General features: G+C 37.5%; 1 protein-coding gene across 1 annotated transcript; it reads right to left on the minus strand.

The window, feature by feature from the left end:
* Nucleotides 1-490: 490 nt before the first annotated feature.
* hspa4a (heat shock protein 4a) lies at nt 491-15,199 on the minus strand. The gene is made up of 19 exons (XM_067492141.1): nt 14,881-15,199; nt 12,577-12,634; nt 12,321-12,461; nt 11,428-11,550; nt 10,544-10,643; nt 10,170-10,303; nt 9,604-9,848; nt 9,197-9,273; nt 8,695-8,846; nt 8,212-8,318; nt 7,414-7,547; nt 6,595-6,776; nt 5,842-5,925; nt 4,489-4,641; nt 3,964-4,089; nt 3,673-3,780; nt 3,328-3,447; nt 2,053-2,214; nt 491-1,429 (listed from the first exon to the last, which is right to left on the minus strand). Exons 1-19 carry the CDS (start codon nt 14,985-14,987, stop codon nt 1,229-1,231), a joined length of 2,514 nt encoding a protein of 837 aa, XP_067348242.1. The 5' UTR covers nt 14,988-15,199; the 3' UTR covers nt 491-1,228.
* Between the last annotated feature and the right edge of the window lie 339 nt (nt 15,200-15,538).

Below are 15,538 nucleotides of genomic sequence, written 5' to 3' on the forward strand. Positions count from 1 at the left end.
TTCCTATCTAAATAATCAAAAAATTAACTTGTAACACTCCGTCAAATTTAGTAAACCAACCCAAGCCAGTAACCAACCTAATCTGGCAACACGAGCACCCATATAATACGGTATTAGAAAAAACCCAGCAGAGAATTTTGAGAGCAACAGCTGTGTATCGTGCATTTATTTAGTCAATATATACTTTTTAAAATATTTTTATATTAAAACCACCAGGTGGTATTAATGTTGTGGCGAGTCTGTGTAACCTCCTGAATTTAACTTTTTTAAAATTTGGAATAGAAGCAATTACAAGTTTTTCATCATTGCCCATCTTTACACAGGTGCAGTTGTTTCAAATTGTTGGCTTATTTAAATTTATTAAAATAGGGCGGTGACACCACTCTCAAAAACAAATGAAAGGTAAACAGAAAAACAAAACCTTTATTTTTCTAAAAACTAAATATTATCCCCTAATGTTGGTCGATGAGAAATTTTTCACAATGCAAGCTTTTTTGTCCAATATTTATTTTTTATTTGTATTTTTTTTGGTGATGCGGTAACAACAGCAGCACCCAGAAGGCGATTTGTTGGACCAGCCGTCACACGCTGTTAAGTAGAAAAAAATATTACAGTGCTACGAACAACCAACGAACCATAGCTTCTGAATGAGAAAAGCCAAACAATGAAGTACTGCATGAGGGTAACTTAGTATCTAGTTTCAACATACAGTAAATACAGTACAGGTAGCCCCAACAGAAACTCCTTCCATTTTCTTAAACTAAATACATCATAATTCAGCAGTTACAATTACTTGTATGAAAAAAAGCACTCTGTGATGTAAAGCTTGGAACAATCAGTGTTTACAAGTCCAACCATATCTATATCTTAGTTTTAGACATACTGCATTATTAAACGGAGGAACAACTTTCCTTTCAAGGTCTCAAATCGAACATTCTTAGCTACAGACTAAAAATAATCTTTAACTTAATGGCCATTAAAGCAACATGAAGAAAGCAGTTTCCACCCAACATTCATAAATTTTATGTCAAAGAATTTAATTCAATAATAATATTAAGCAATATTTTTGTATTCAAAGAAATGAGAAATTACAAGTCAAAGAGGCTGACTGATGAATAATATCAATGAATTCTTCACGAGAGAGGCTGCCGTGTCTTTAAGAACGACGGAATCTGAAGAGAGTAGCAGGTCAGAGGGAGGTGAATCTCCGGGGTGGAAGCTGCAACAGTTAGTCAATGTCCATTTCAGGGAGCTTGTTCTCTGCCGTTCCCTGCTCCGTGCCTGTGGATGTGGCTTTGTTTGGGTTGCATGGCTCGGTCTCTGTTGGTTCTGGCCCATTGACTGGCCCATTCTCTGTCTTCTCCTCTGTAGGAGGCTCCACCTTGGGCTTAGGTTTGGACACCACAGGGTTGCAGGAAGAATAAAGCTCCTGGACAAGGAAAAGGTAAGTCTTCATTAAAGGGCAGTAGACTATTTTTGCTCACCTGATCAAAGTTTAACAGAATTTATGTCCATTTTTGCAATGATTTTTTACTTCACATGTCTTTGTAGCTACTACAAAATTGCGACCGGGCAGATGATTATAATTCTATTTTTGTAAATGAGTCATGATTTTGCAGACCTACACACCCTCCTCTGAGCTAGACAGAGTCAGTAAGACTCCAACTACCCTACAAGGGGATTAATTGAGGACTCAATGTTTTTCCATATATCCCCAAAGTGTAACTGAAAACCATCTATAAATCCAATCACATTTTTATTCTGAGAGGAAAGCAAACCTTTTGCATTTGGTCTGTCATGTCTCCGCTCCTTTTTTATTTCTCGGGTCAGTGTTGATATTGGTCTGCAAGAAACCAGATGCATCCCAAATCTACGTAGGTTTGTAGGTTTCTAAAACCTGGTCCACTTTCTGGAGGAATTATTTTTTCAAGTGATGCACAATAAAATGCATACTGAGCCCTTCAAGACTTAACTGACTCCAATGGGACTAAACGAAGCCCGTTAACTAGATGCATGACCATTGTGACATTTATAGCAATGTTCTTTCTGTACCTTGGCCTTGGCTTTGATCTCCCAAACTTTAACCACTGGTTCTAGAGTGAGGTCCTGCTTGTTCTGCTGGTTCATCTTGCTGTTTAACCAGTCCATTGTATCACTCACATGCTTTTCCATCCGAGTCACCTCTAACTCATCCAGGTGATCATATTGCTCATCCTGTAAAGGAGAAGCATGGTTAAATTTAGACACCTGTTTTTTGACTTCTCATCTCTGAAAGTTATAGAAAGTTATAAGATATTACAGGAAGTGATGATAAACTAACCAACAATCACTGATAAACTGCCAAGTGTTTTTCTAAATATTTACATTAGAGCTTCAGGAAATCTGAAGTGCACAAGTTATTAGTAAAGTCAACAGGAGTTCCTGTTCTTGCCATTTGGTAATGTATTACTAATGTAATTCAACTAAGCCAGTCTTTTTCAACCAGTGTGACGTGAGAGACTGTCAGATGTGCTGGGGGAAATTATTCAATTTCATCTAATTTGTCCAACCGTTTTTGAAAACACATTAATTGTCTGCAAATAATATGCCATTGTCAAGTGTGTGTGTGTGTTTATACCTATAGGTGGCAGCACATAGCTAATTGCCTTGTACTTTGAGACAGGAGAATTAGTGATTCGTGGATGTGACAGGTGGTGGCATTGTGGCTAGTGAGACTATGACAGTGATGGAGAAGTTTTTAAAAAGGAAAAATGCTAACTCCGAACTAGGCTCTGGACCAAATTCAGACCCACATGAAGGCCCTAGTTGGATTTGTTGTCAAAAGAAAGCAAAGACGGTGACCTTGAGCAAAGTTGTCTTGCGCGAGGCTACACAGCGAAAGCTATATTTCATTTGTATTTACTTTCACCGGGGATCCAACAATACAGACTCTGTTGTGCTTGGTGTGTGGTGAAAAGCTTTCCAACAGTGCTATGGTCCCAAGTCAGCTTAAACCATCACCAAATGAAACACCCTTCACTTCATCACAAGATTGCTGAATATTTTGTTCGCCTGCGTGAATACACGGAGAAACAGGCACGTTTTATGAGAAAAACCACAAAGGTAAATGAGAGAGTTCTCAGCTACCATGTTGCTGAACTTGTATTGACTTTATATCGTTAATATAGGCTACAGAGTTTCATTTTTTTAACATTTTTGGTTGGTGGTGTGCCTTGTGATTTTTTTTTTCAATGAAAAAAAATGTACCATGGCTCAAAAAAAAGGTTGAAAAACACTGAACTAAGCAACCACTTTAATGAATTAAAGATGCTCTGTGTGAAAGCTCACCTTTGCCTTATAAGCTTCAAGGATTTTCATATACAGCTGGATTTGCCTACCAAGCTCCTCAAATGCCCTCGGTCTCTCCTCAGCTTCCATGTATCTGTCATGGATAGGCTGGCCAATTTTCTGTAGAAAGAAACAACAACCAATTTATTCAGCCTGCCAAAAAAAACAAACAAGAATTATTGTAAACTGTTTAGAAGTTAATAAGAAGATTTCACAGCCACTGATTACTGTCAACACAAGTGCAAATCTGTACAATAAACAATTAAATGTCTTCTTTAGATGAATATATTGATATTTTACTTAGTAAGTACACTCCAATCACATAATACATGCATCCCTGTTTACCTTCAGTTCGGCTAGTTTGTCAATGTAAACTTGTTTCTGTTGGTCCTCTCCATCTTCATACAGCCAGTTCTCTGTGTCCTCCAGCTTTAACGAGAATGTGTCACGATCCTAGATGTGATACAAAGTTTCAATTAGTTTCAATTTCCATTTTACAAACACCTCCAGTAGATAGCATGAAAGGGAACAACCTGCATGCATTTTAGGTTTAAACTCATTGAAAGTTCAATATGTATATCACATATTTCTGAAGCTATGTCCAGACCCACAGATTGAAGTTCTCTCTGTACTCACAGCTTCATTCACAAACTTCTCCAGGACACCGTGTAGTTTGTCTCGCATGTCATACACATACTCTTCTACGCTGTTCTTTGCATCATTCCTCTCCTTCTCCAGCTTATCCTGCATGATCATCTTGCCCTGGAAGAGTTACATTGAAAGGTAACTGTCAACTGTAGATAGAATTTAACCACTTAAGGATGGATCAAGACAAGGTACAGACTGCACCTTAAGACATTAGATAATAAAAATAAGAGCAACTGAATCTGTTGTGAAATGTTCAAATTATGTGGTAATGTGTCTGGTACTAAACAATACTATATACTACAATAACGTAGTATATAGTATTATATATACACTATATAGTATAATACTAAAAGGCTACACTGTGGTAAAACTATAAATTATACAGTGACCATCTTTCACAAATTTCTGTTTGAAGAAGATGAAATTTGACCAGTACGTCAGCAGTTTACCAGACTGCTTTAACAAATACTGCATGTGCAATCTCAACTCTCCCAGTAACTTTTAGAGCATTACCTCATTCTCCACAAACGTATTTAGGACTTCATTGGACAGCTGCCAGGGCAAGTTGTTCTCTATGGGCAGCTCCACTGTCTTCGTTTTCACTTTGGGTTTCTTCGCTTGAGGGGGCTGGTCGTTCTTCTTTTCCTGCTTCACATCCTCTGTTGTCTGAGAACAAGAATTTGTTATTTTTATTCTATTATGGATTTTGTGTGGAGAAGTAGTAAGGAAAAGCAGTTTAAGCAAACAGTTAACATTTTTACTTAATTACAGGTTTGTATCTCCTTACACTGAAATAGCAAAAAAAAAGAGTAAAACCTTTTAAGTTTTTTTACTATAACTTCTTTTGACCCTTTTCATTACTCCTAAATATAAAGAACAAGTTTACTAGCTGAGTGTGCAGTTTGTTTTACTCTTTTTGCCATTTCACTGTAAGGAGATGCAATGTTTTGTACTCAGCTGTACAGTTATACTTTTACTTTAAACTTGAAACTTTGCTGTAAGATTGTTTTTGTGTAAATACATCCATACAATACAGTTCATTATTTCTGTAGTGTGTGTGAGTGAGAAAGATAATGCGCAGCAAAATTGTTCACTAAATGCAATCACCCAGTGTAAAAATGACTATGTTAACATAATAGTTAGTATACTATGCAGCGGTTACCTTGGTGCTGGGAAATATGGCTGAAAATGTAATAATTTCCATACCACACCAAAGCATGCTACTTGTGTTAAATAATTATCTTTCCATTTAAAAAAATAGACCAAAAATGTCATGGACTATTAACGGGTAAATAACAAATGACAAATAAGGAATTTTGGTGTTTAAATTTAAAAAATAAAAAACTGTTGTGTGCCACGAATAATATTTCCTGTGCAAAAAGTGAAAACCCAATGCAGAATTTAATTGTGTTGAATCTCTCTAAGAATAATCTTATACTATTACATAATACTTAAACGTAGATAGTTTCGTATATTTTACCCTTGATACATTAAGGCATTCTTTGATGATTTGATTATTCTTTGATCGCTTTAGGGATGTGTTTTGCCTTTGGCTTATTTTGTAAAAGACATTTGGATTAAAAGATCAACACCAGACTAACATCCTGGAATGTCTGCCATTTTTAAGAAGGCAAGGTGTGTAACTGAAAATGATGCTCTCTACATTTATGCTGAAATCACAATTCCACCTACTTTTACTCTACCTTTTTCCTGTGCTCATTGACTTTGCAGTTAGCATTTGCACGGAAAGGATGGGCTTATGAGAAGTGGAATTTACCTATGTTCTATACAGCCCAATAAACTGTCTCAATAAACTCAATAAATAATATTGAGTAAACATTGCCTTATAACCCAGCACAAGGTTACCTCCATTTCCTCTATCTCTGATTTCTTGTCTGTGTGGTCTCCAGCCTGAAGTTTCTGATCCTCCAGGTCCACTTGCATTTTGTTCTAACACAGGATAACAAAAGACAGGACGTACATAAACGACATTTCATTTGCAATTTTAGATTAGAAAAAAACGATCACGAGTAAAAAATTTATTTTTTTTATTTTTAATTTAAACCCATATCTTTAAGAAGTCATAAAACAGATTTTAGAAGATTCAGTGGATTGTTTTAGCCATGTCCCATACGTATTTGATTATGCTCACTGAGATTAAAACCAAAACTCCAATTGAATTCTAAATCTCTGAGACACAGTAAAAATTATGTTTTTTTAATCTCACAGAAGCAGTGTAGAATATTAGAGAATCAGAAGAACAGCATTTTTGGAGGCCAAAAAAAGCAAAAATAATGGTAATTGTGGTTCAACAGCTGGCACTGCAGTGCAGATTGTGATGCCAAAATGCCAAAATGATGACAAAGGCTTATTAAAAAGACAAAAAAAGCTGAAGCTGTTTTTAACTTGTAAAGGCAAGACATGAATTCCAAAGTGATGTTATAACTATTAAAAACCAAGGTGGGGCCAGAGTGATGTGTGAAAGTGATCTACGGGAGAAAAAGTAACAAAGCCTCAAGTAACTCTCCTGTTTCTTTTTCTCTCTCTGTCTCTCTCACACACACAAACACACACCATTAATCTCATACATCAAGTGGAAATACATTAACATATACACACCTCCTCTTCCTTTATTGTCTGGTCCGTTTCCATTGGTTCTTCCCCATTAGCTGTTTTTATGACCTCTACAAGGGATGCGCCCGCTACACTAAACACGCCATGAATGTTGACTCGCACTTTCACCTTGACCTTTGTACTCTCCCCAGATGTCTGTGGAACCACGTTCTGAATCAGGAACTGGCCTGTAAGGCAAAGGAAAAGAAAAGAGGTTCAATCAGGTGAAAGAATCTACGATTACATTGATGAGGTAGTGTGCAGAAAAAAATACATTACTCCCCGTAATGTGGCAGAAATCAACTTCATATCAAACAAGCTGAATGAAGTTGGGTGGTTTAGTCTTTATAGCACATACTTAAAGCTTATAGGCTATAATTATATCTCCAAAACAGCTCCAAGCATTCTACCCTGGAGCTGTTAGGAGCAGGGGCATGTGTCATAGTTATACTTATATTTTTTTTTTAATCTAGGTATTACTGCCAGGCTGTATACTTAAATTAATACAGGATTTCTAGAAGGTATTTTCTGTACAACACTTACTGAGGGCCTTGTTATTAAAAAAAAAGAAAAAGACTAATTTCATACTTAATGTTCTAGCTTTTATATACATGCATCTGGTACGTGCATTAACAGACCATGACAAATTGGGAAGGCCCCCCTACCCTTTTATTCCTTATACTCTGACCTTTGCGAGTCTGAAATAAGACCTATTAGCACTAACTTTACACTGGACCCAGGGGCCCTCTGGCCTGTTTAGGGCCATTTGGTAATCCATCCTTGGTTGCAAGAAATCAATTGATATTGAGGTTAAATTTCCAGTACCTATAGTGGTAGTTGGGTGGGGCAGCTCCTTCAAGTTGTTGTAGTAAGCTTCAAGAGTGAAGGGCTCTTTCCGGTAGAAGGTCAAGACTTTCGAGAAGGGAGCTGCATGGTTCTTTGGGAAAACTTCACAATCACTGTTGGGGAAAGAAAAAGAGCTACAACTTAGATCTTAAATTAGAGTTTTTTTTATCATAAATATGAATTCAGTGATGTCAACCATTTTGTGTGTTAAACAGTTTGTGTGGCAAGTAATCCTTCAGGTGCAGATAAATGTATCAGGGAACAATGAGACCCGGCAGCTGTAGCTTTAAAAACATGTATCAAAGCATTAATGTTGTAATTTCTGCAGAGCCTTGAAGATTTCAAATAAAGCTCTTATTTTATTGAAGAGAGTTCTTTATATCAACCCTATATCTAAGAGATACAGTTATGAGACTGTCAATGAGAACAATGCCATGGAACAGTACAGAAAGAATATATATAAAAAATATTCCAACTGCTATCACCACGTTGTTTTTAAACCTGACTCGTTTATTTCAATTTATTCAAACTTAGGTTTACTTTGCCCCTTTAGGCAGATCTGAACACAGCAGTCACGCTTTAGAAAGTGTGAAGGAGTACTGCAAATGAACTATAGGTTTGAAAACAACCCTTGGACATTAAATGATGACGCTTGATGTTCTCTTCAACAGGTGTATGGAAAAGAAGCAATATTGCCTTTTCTCTCTGTGAGATTCAAATTAAACAAACTGTATTCCTTTATTAGGTGTTCTCAGTGGACATTGAAAGAGATCGTACCTTAGTCCTTCCTCTGCAGCCGAATTCCATTTTAGAGAGATGGAGTAGGGGACAACATCTGTAATGGAGAACTCTCTGACTTTGAATGCTGGTGACAAGATAGCACACTGAGGAGGAAAAAATACGAAATGAAAAAAGCTTAACCATTTGTATTTTGTTTTCTTTTTTATCACCAGTAACAAATAATTTAGTACCTAAGACAAAAATTACATTGGTAATCATTTGAAACATTTTTTACACAAATTACACTAATAGTAACATGTCACATAAACATTATACATTATATATAATGTCATTCATCTTGATTAGGATGTTCTGTGTGTTGCAGTGGTTCTAATTGTGTGTGTGTGATTATTTACATACATATATGTATTATATTGAATATACTCGTATTCTCTTATCACTGCCAGAAGGTGAATATGCCAGTATGCCATGTCAGTTGCTAACAGGAACAAAGTGTTAATTATGACAGGTGAGCTGTACCTGCAGAGCGCACCCTCTGGCCACAGCCTCATCTGCATTCAGGGTGGTGCTCAGCTCTTTGCCAAAGAATTTACTGATCCGCTCTTTGATGGCAGGGATTCTGGATGCACCGCCGACAATCTCCACTCCACAGATATCTTCTTTTTTCAGCTCTGGATACAGGAAGAAGGGGTAGGATAACACATAACAGACTTGATACATTTAGAGAGTCAAAGAGCTGCTTTCTAAAACTCTCTCATATAAATAATAGTGAATTGTTCATTTTGTTGGCTGTGAGCAGTCTAGTAGTCATAAGAGAGGAAACATTACTGTTTTGTTTTTTTTAAATGCAGCTTACAGTGAACAAGCAGGAGGAGGGGGGGGGGGGGGGGGGGGGTCCAGGATTGATTAAACAGGATGCAGGCGTAATGCCAGGTTCAGCAAAGCACATGACTACATTTCATCCATGTGAGCGTGCACGTGTGGTAATAGTCCAGGTGCTATTAAAGTCATATGTACTCACTGGTTTGTTCCATGACGCTGCGCAGGGGACCCTCTACTTTGGCCAGCAACTCTGCACACATCTCCTCAAACTGACCCCTGTGGGCACATGGTCACAGATTATTAATAGATGCAGACTCACACACTCACACAGTCAGGAGAATCCAACATGAGAAACTAGAAGTGTGAGATACAAAAGAATGTACTGTATTTTTATACAAATTATTTCTGTTTATAGGCACAATTTGCTAATTGTACCTTAGTCTACTCCTATGAAAAATTATCAGAGATGGCAAGCTGCCTAATTTTCACCTTATGACATAGGGCAAAGATAGCACAATCAATCCACAGATTATGATGTTTCTCACGTTTTCATTTTAAGACAGCTTTCCTCGTCTTTTTAATTATTAAAATAACTTTGAATCTCACCTGTTAAGTTTGCTGGCAACATCAATGTCATTCATAAAGCACTCAATGTTGAGAGGCAGGTCAGAGGAGTTGGCACTCATCAGCTTCTTGAGCTTCTCACACTCTTGGTAGAGCCGTACCAGCGCTCGAGGCTTGGATTTCACATCCAGCTTGTACTTCTTTGAAAACTCCTCACAGAAGTGATTGACCAGGATGTCGTCAAAGTCCTTCCCACCGAGCTCTGAATCAAATGCTGTAGCTAGGATCTGATGGTGAACGTAGAGGGGAATATTAGAAGTCATGGCAAATTATTAAAATACAGGATAAACTGATACTTTAACAATGTTAATCTGTATAGGTAGGTTCTGAGGCTGTGGCAACATTTGAACTTATACCTACAACTCATTTAAACAACCTATTTAGCTATTGAGGTAAAATATATGATCAGTTCGTGTTTTGATCTAGGTCAGTTGCCCACATAATTGGCACATTTCTCAAAAACAGCAGCGCGGTACTCCAGCATGCCCTACAACATTTTCTTCTTTAGTATTGCTTTTCCAAACAGGCACAAATTATTCATCACTCGCCTTGAGCTTTCCCTTGTTGAAGGCACAGACTGACACCTGGTAACCGGAGTGGCCCAGGTCCACAAACACCACTATCCTGGGCTTCTCTTCTGGAGCTGGCAGGTCCTGTTTGTAGATGCCATATGCCAGAGTCACTGCAGACAACAGGCATAATCTGTAGTTAATTTGCCATCTCAGTGCAGTGGTGAGCACATTCTGTAATTTTGTGACATTTCTTTCGATGCCCACATATAGAATAATTCAAACCTGTACTCAGCAATAACTTACATATTGCCACACACTTAGGTAAACGTTGATAATTAAATACTATCAAAACTAAAGAGGTGGTGTGTAAATTGTGTAAAGACCGTAAGAATTAAAGGGTTTCTGTGTACCTGCAGTGGTCTCATTCATCAGTCGCAGACAGTTGAGACCTGCGATCTGAGCTGCATCCATGACAGACCTCCTCTCTGCATCCGTGAAATAGCTCGGAACCTGGAAGGGAAAACAAATATAGTGTTAATAGAAAGGATAATCGACTCTAATACTGATACAGTGTCAGAATCATGGATTTAACAAAAATACTAATAAAATGGTTTACTGTAAAGCACTGATAACACACCAAATATGCCCAAAAGCTAAAATCTATTCCACATTTCTTTTGTGTGAATTATTGTTTTGGAAACTAATAATGCAGATATCTAATATGTATCTCCTAAATCATAAGATGTCTGGATAATGTTACTGTGCTATTACTATGGGTGCCAAAATACAACATCCCCTCGACCAGTAGCTAAATTTGGCCACTGGATACATTTATAATAGCATGTAAATCATTTCTAAAGGTGATGTTAACTCCAGATTTAGGCCCAGTGAAACTAACAGCCACTCTGTGTGAGATCTGTAACATTACATAACAGAAGCTGTTGTTGAATTTATGTACTGAGCACAGCATGGAACACATGCTTCCCACTCTTTTTGAACAAGGCGCAAGAAAGGAAATTAAGCTTTCAGACAGGACATCTGGTGAAGTTTTGAGGGTTCAACATGTTAACAGGTGCCACTTTAACAGGTGGCAATACATGCAGAGCTTTGATGAAGATTTCACTGGCCACTTTGTTACACACACTGCTAGTCTATATAGCATATAAAACATCCACAACACTAGACCTAAGTTAGCTGACAGCTTTTCACAAGAAAACTAATGCCCTATCTAATTTAGAAGTTTTATTGATTTTCAGCCGTCCTGCTGAAACTATGAAACTGCAGGAATGCTTACCGAGATTACACAGTCTACAACCGGTTTCTTCAGTGCATTTTCAGCGGTCTCTTTCAGTTTGGTCAGCAGCATGCCAGTGATCTGCTCGATGCTGAACACTTTTTCTTCATCCATGTACATCACCTTGAGTTAATTACAAATAAGACATATTGTTCAAATCACTTAGAAATAGCTCTAAATTATACGACTTTTGCAGGAACAATTAAAGGGGCCACCTGTTTCATTGGCAGAATTTAAACTGGCTGAAATTATAGAAGCCATGGCACCACAATAGGAATAAAAGAAATATCTAAAAGTTGTTATATAATTTGTAAATGTGCACACTAAAAGTTGCAAGTGGTCATTTTACAAGCAAATACAGGTTGATGCAATCTTCTGATATGACATTTTATTCACATCATTTTCTCCACAGGGTCACAAAAACATGCTGGGGTGTGCATTTTGCTGTATGCAAAGCACGCATTGTCATTTGCGGAATTGCTAAAACGTCAGATATGTTTCGACCAGCAATTACTACATTTTACATATGTAGGCATCCAGCTGATTTAAAAGAATAAAGCAATGACCATTTTACGACGGCAAATGGGCATTTTGTCATTAGAGACATATATAGAGAAATATATATCACATAAGCTATATAACAACATATGGATATATCTTGTATGAGAGGGGCAGAAGGACCTGTTTCTAAGATAAATGCAGAGAGAACAGAGTAGAATGGGAGAAAAAGTATTACACGAGAAGCACACGAAAATGGTCACGTATAAAGTATTGCATTTTCTATGCTCTGTTATTGCTATGCCTTTGTACTTTTATTGCCACAGTTTAAGCACTACTCTTTAATTATTAAGGAACCCCTTATAAAGAAAAGAAGCAATATCCTTAATGCTTACTTTTATTCCGGTGGATCCCGAGGGCATTGGTGCCAGGTCGTACACCAATTTAGACTTGGCTGACTGTACATAGGGGTCTGAGAAGGCCCTGCCATGGAATCGCTTGAAGCCCTGAACTGTGTTCTTATAGTTGGTCACCACCTGACATGCACAAAGTAAAAAGGGAAAAAATAAAAGGAACTGAAGCTACAACAACAGTTGATCTTGATGCATTCTTAACATTAAGATCTTAACATGGTGACTGGTTTGGGTTTACCTGGCTCTTTGCAGCTGCGCCTATAGAGCGATTGCGTGGGCCAAATGAAACAAATGACCTGGAAGACAACCGAACAGTGTTAAGGTACAACCTGACATGCTAATATGAGCAGGAAGTAAAAACTACTTAAGTTATCAAATGGTGTCAATTCATGCCTACACATGAAATGACATTTCAGAGCTTAAGCCACATAAATCACATTATTTTCCAGGACCTCCCCTTTCATGAGATATTTGCTTAAAATAGTAGAAAATGTAAAAGTAAAATTTTTCACTGTGTGGAAAAAGAAATCGACTTTTATTAAGGCTAAATGATCATCTGTTGTTTTTGAATAAATCTCTGCTAGAACCAGGATTACACAGCACTCATTAAGACTTATCTGTCACACAATACTGTATAAACACAGTCTGAAGTGGTATGCTCAGTCCACTTGTGTCCCAGTGGGTTGTAGTCTATACATGGCTGTTATCTTCATCCCTATCAAATGCGGATGTCAGAGCTACGGTCACTCTCAAAAGGGGTCAACCCAACAAGTCTTTAAGGACATGGGCTCAACAGGCAGCAGACCACAGCTTGGTTTAAGAACAGGGCAGGAAATTTTATGATGTGAAGGAAAGAACACAAGTACTAAATTAGTTTCTGTGAAAACTGTACAAATAATAGTTAAGGAGTTAAGAACTTAAACCCTTATTACACCTAAGAGATATATTATTTTGCTACTTAAAATATTTAAGCAACAAATTTAATTATATAAATGATTCATATTTTCTTAATTGTAATAATTAAGTTATTCCAATCACTCAATTTTACAAAAGAAACTGTTTTGAGTTCTGAGCACATGAGGTACGCTTTAAGTGAACAGAACTTTATTCATGTTTGTGGGCCAGTTTAAAAAAGTTTATTTCCCCTTTTGACAACCATTAAGTTCTAAAAAGTTGAAAACATTATAATCACAAGACCCATAGGGTCAAACCATTATCCAGAACCTCCTCAGCAGACAAAAATCCAACAAATTTAGAAAAAAAAGCGAATGATTCTTCACCATTCAGACGCTGTAGTCAGTTTGGCACCTACAAGAATTATTTAAATGATATATTTATTGTTACAATCCGTTGTCATTCTCTTCACAAATAAAAAAAAAAACATAAATGCAGACACTATAGATTAAGTATTTTTTAAAGGCGAACTGCCTAATTAGTCAACTGATGGGTCAACCTCACATTACCTGGCAACTGTTATAACTATTCTGATTTTGAGTCATTTTCAGAGGTTAAAACTAGTTTAAAAAGTAGCTTGTTGCAACCCTTCATTGTAAGATTATTGTGTAAACCAAATGTTTTGACTAGAAAAAAAAGTCAGAGATCAAACTGAGTTATGAGGAAAATCAGTGGCATATTATCAATATTGAAAATATTATGTTATTAGTTAGTCATGCTACAGTGTATTTATACTGTCTATCTTGGCTGTTTTATAGTAAAAATAAATAAATAAAAATTATGGTAAACCACTTTTTGAAAATCAGTTCACAATAATAATCTCAAACATTGTTTCATAAGACCTGAACCGATTAAACAATTCTGATTAGATGCACACAATACTTAAAAATAATAGCAAATAAGGAAATAGCCTTAACAGCAGATGCAAATAAGCAAAGAAGACCTAAGATGAAAATAGGTTTTTACAGTAGAAATGGTCGCTACTGGTAACAATATATAAACAAAGATCGTTTCTAAAGTGGATGTAAACAGTGTGTCTTTACGACAAATCACTCAACTCATAGAGGCGCAGCTACATTTGCTAGAATATTCCAACAAGCTGCTTGTTGGTTGGTGTCGTCATCGAACGGCACATAACGCAAGACGCACATTTTGTCACACGGGGCACACCGGTTGGTTGGAGCTGTGGTTTACAAGCACCAACAACCCTTATCGGGAAACGCAAACACCCGCCCGCTCGCGTTCGCCGGGCAACTCGTGGTCCGTTATCGAGCCGCAAAGTAACGTTAAAAGCAGCGATTCGTTAGCTAACCTACTAGCTAGCTGGTGGATGAACGAGCGGTGTGAGCAAAGGGCGAATTCGAAATATTTTAACGTCCCCCATTAAAATATTAACAGTCGTTTCAATCATTTACCTAGGTTTCAATAAAAGACAGGTTAATTCGCACACAGGGTTACAAGTTCAGCGAATAGTAGCCAGTCAGTGCATTCACGTGCACTGACGTTACCCCATCACCAGCGAGGCAACAGCCATAAATTAAAGGTGTCTTTCCCGGACACCCTGGAATATCACACTTTGGTTACTTACGGTGTACATCTGTCGCTGTACTCGTTAGCGACCGTCTCGATCCCTCCAGCTCGGGCAACAGCTACATAACAGCTCTGAAAGCCCAAGTCAAATCCCACTACTGACATCTTCACCGTCTGTGAAATGTAACGTTATGTACAATACGACTTTGTGTAAAAAAAAAATATATATATATATATCTAACGAAGTTACAGCTTTAAAAAAAAACTATACGTTAGGTGACTTTGTATGTTATGATGCGCTATATGAAGTAGGGCTACTTCTAGTCATAATCCACCCCGCTGATGTTGCCGGTCTCTGGGCTCTGTGCTGGCAGGCTGCAGCAGCAGGGTAGTCTTACTGACTTTTCGGCGTCTTCTCGGGAGTTATCGCGAGATTTCCACACTTCTAGTTGTCTCTGGACCATTCTACAACCATGTGAAACATTGTTCTCCAATACTCGAGAGTTTACGCGGAAAACCACATCACTTGTATGGACTGACATTAACTCTGAAAGCACACTGATAATAAAATCGAAATGAAGTAAATCTGGCGATCTAATCGGGAGGTGGGAAAGTAAAAGTAGGCTGATGTCATAATCGCTTTTATAAGATTACCAGGCTTTTTAAAGCGCCTGAGTCAATATACTGTATCCGGTGCAGTGTTATTTAAAACCTTT

The sequence above is a fragment of the Channa argus genome, chromosome 22, assembly GCF_033026475.1.
Source record: "Channa argus isolate prfri chromosome 22, Channa argus male v1.0, whole genome shotgun sequence".
In the NCBI taxonomy this organism is placed as follows: Eukaryota; Metazoa; Chordata; class Actinopteri; order Anabantiformes; family Channidae; genus Channa; species Channa argus.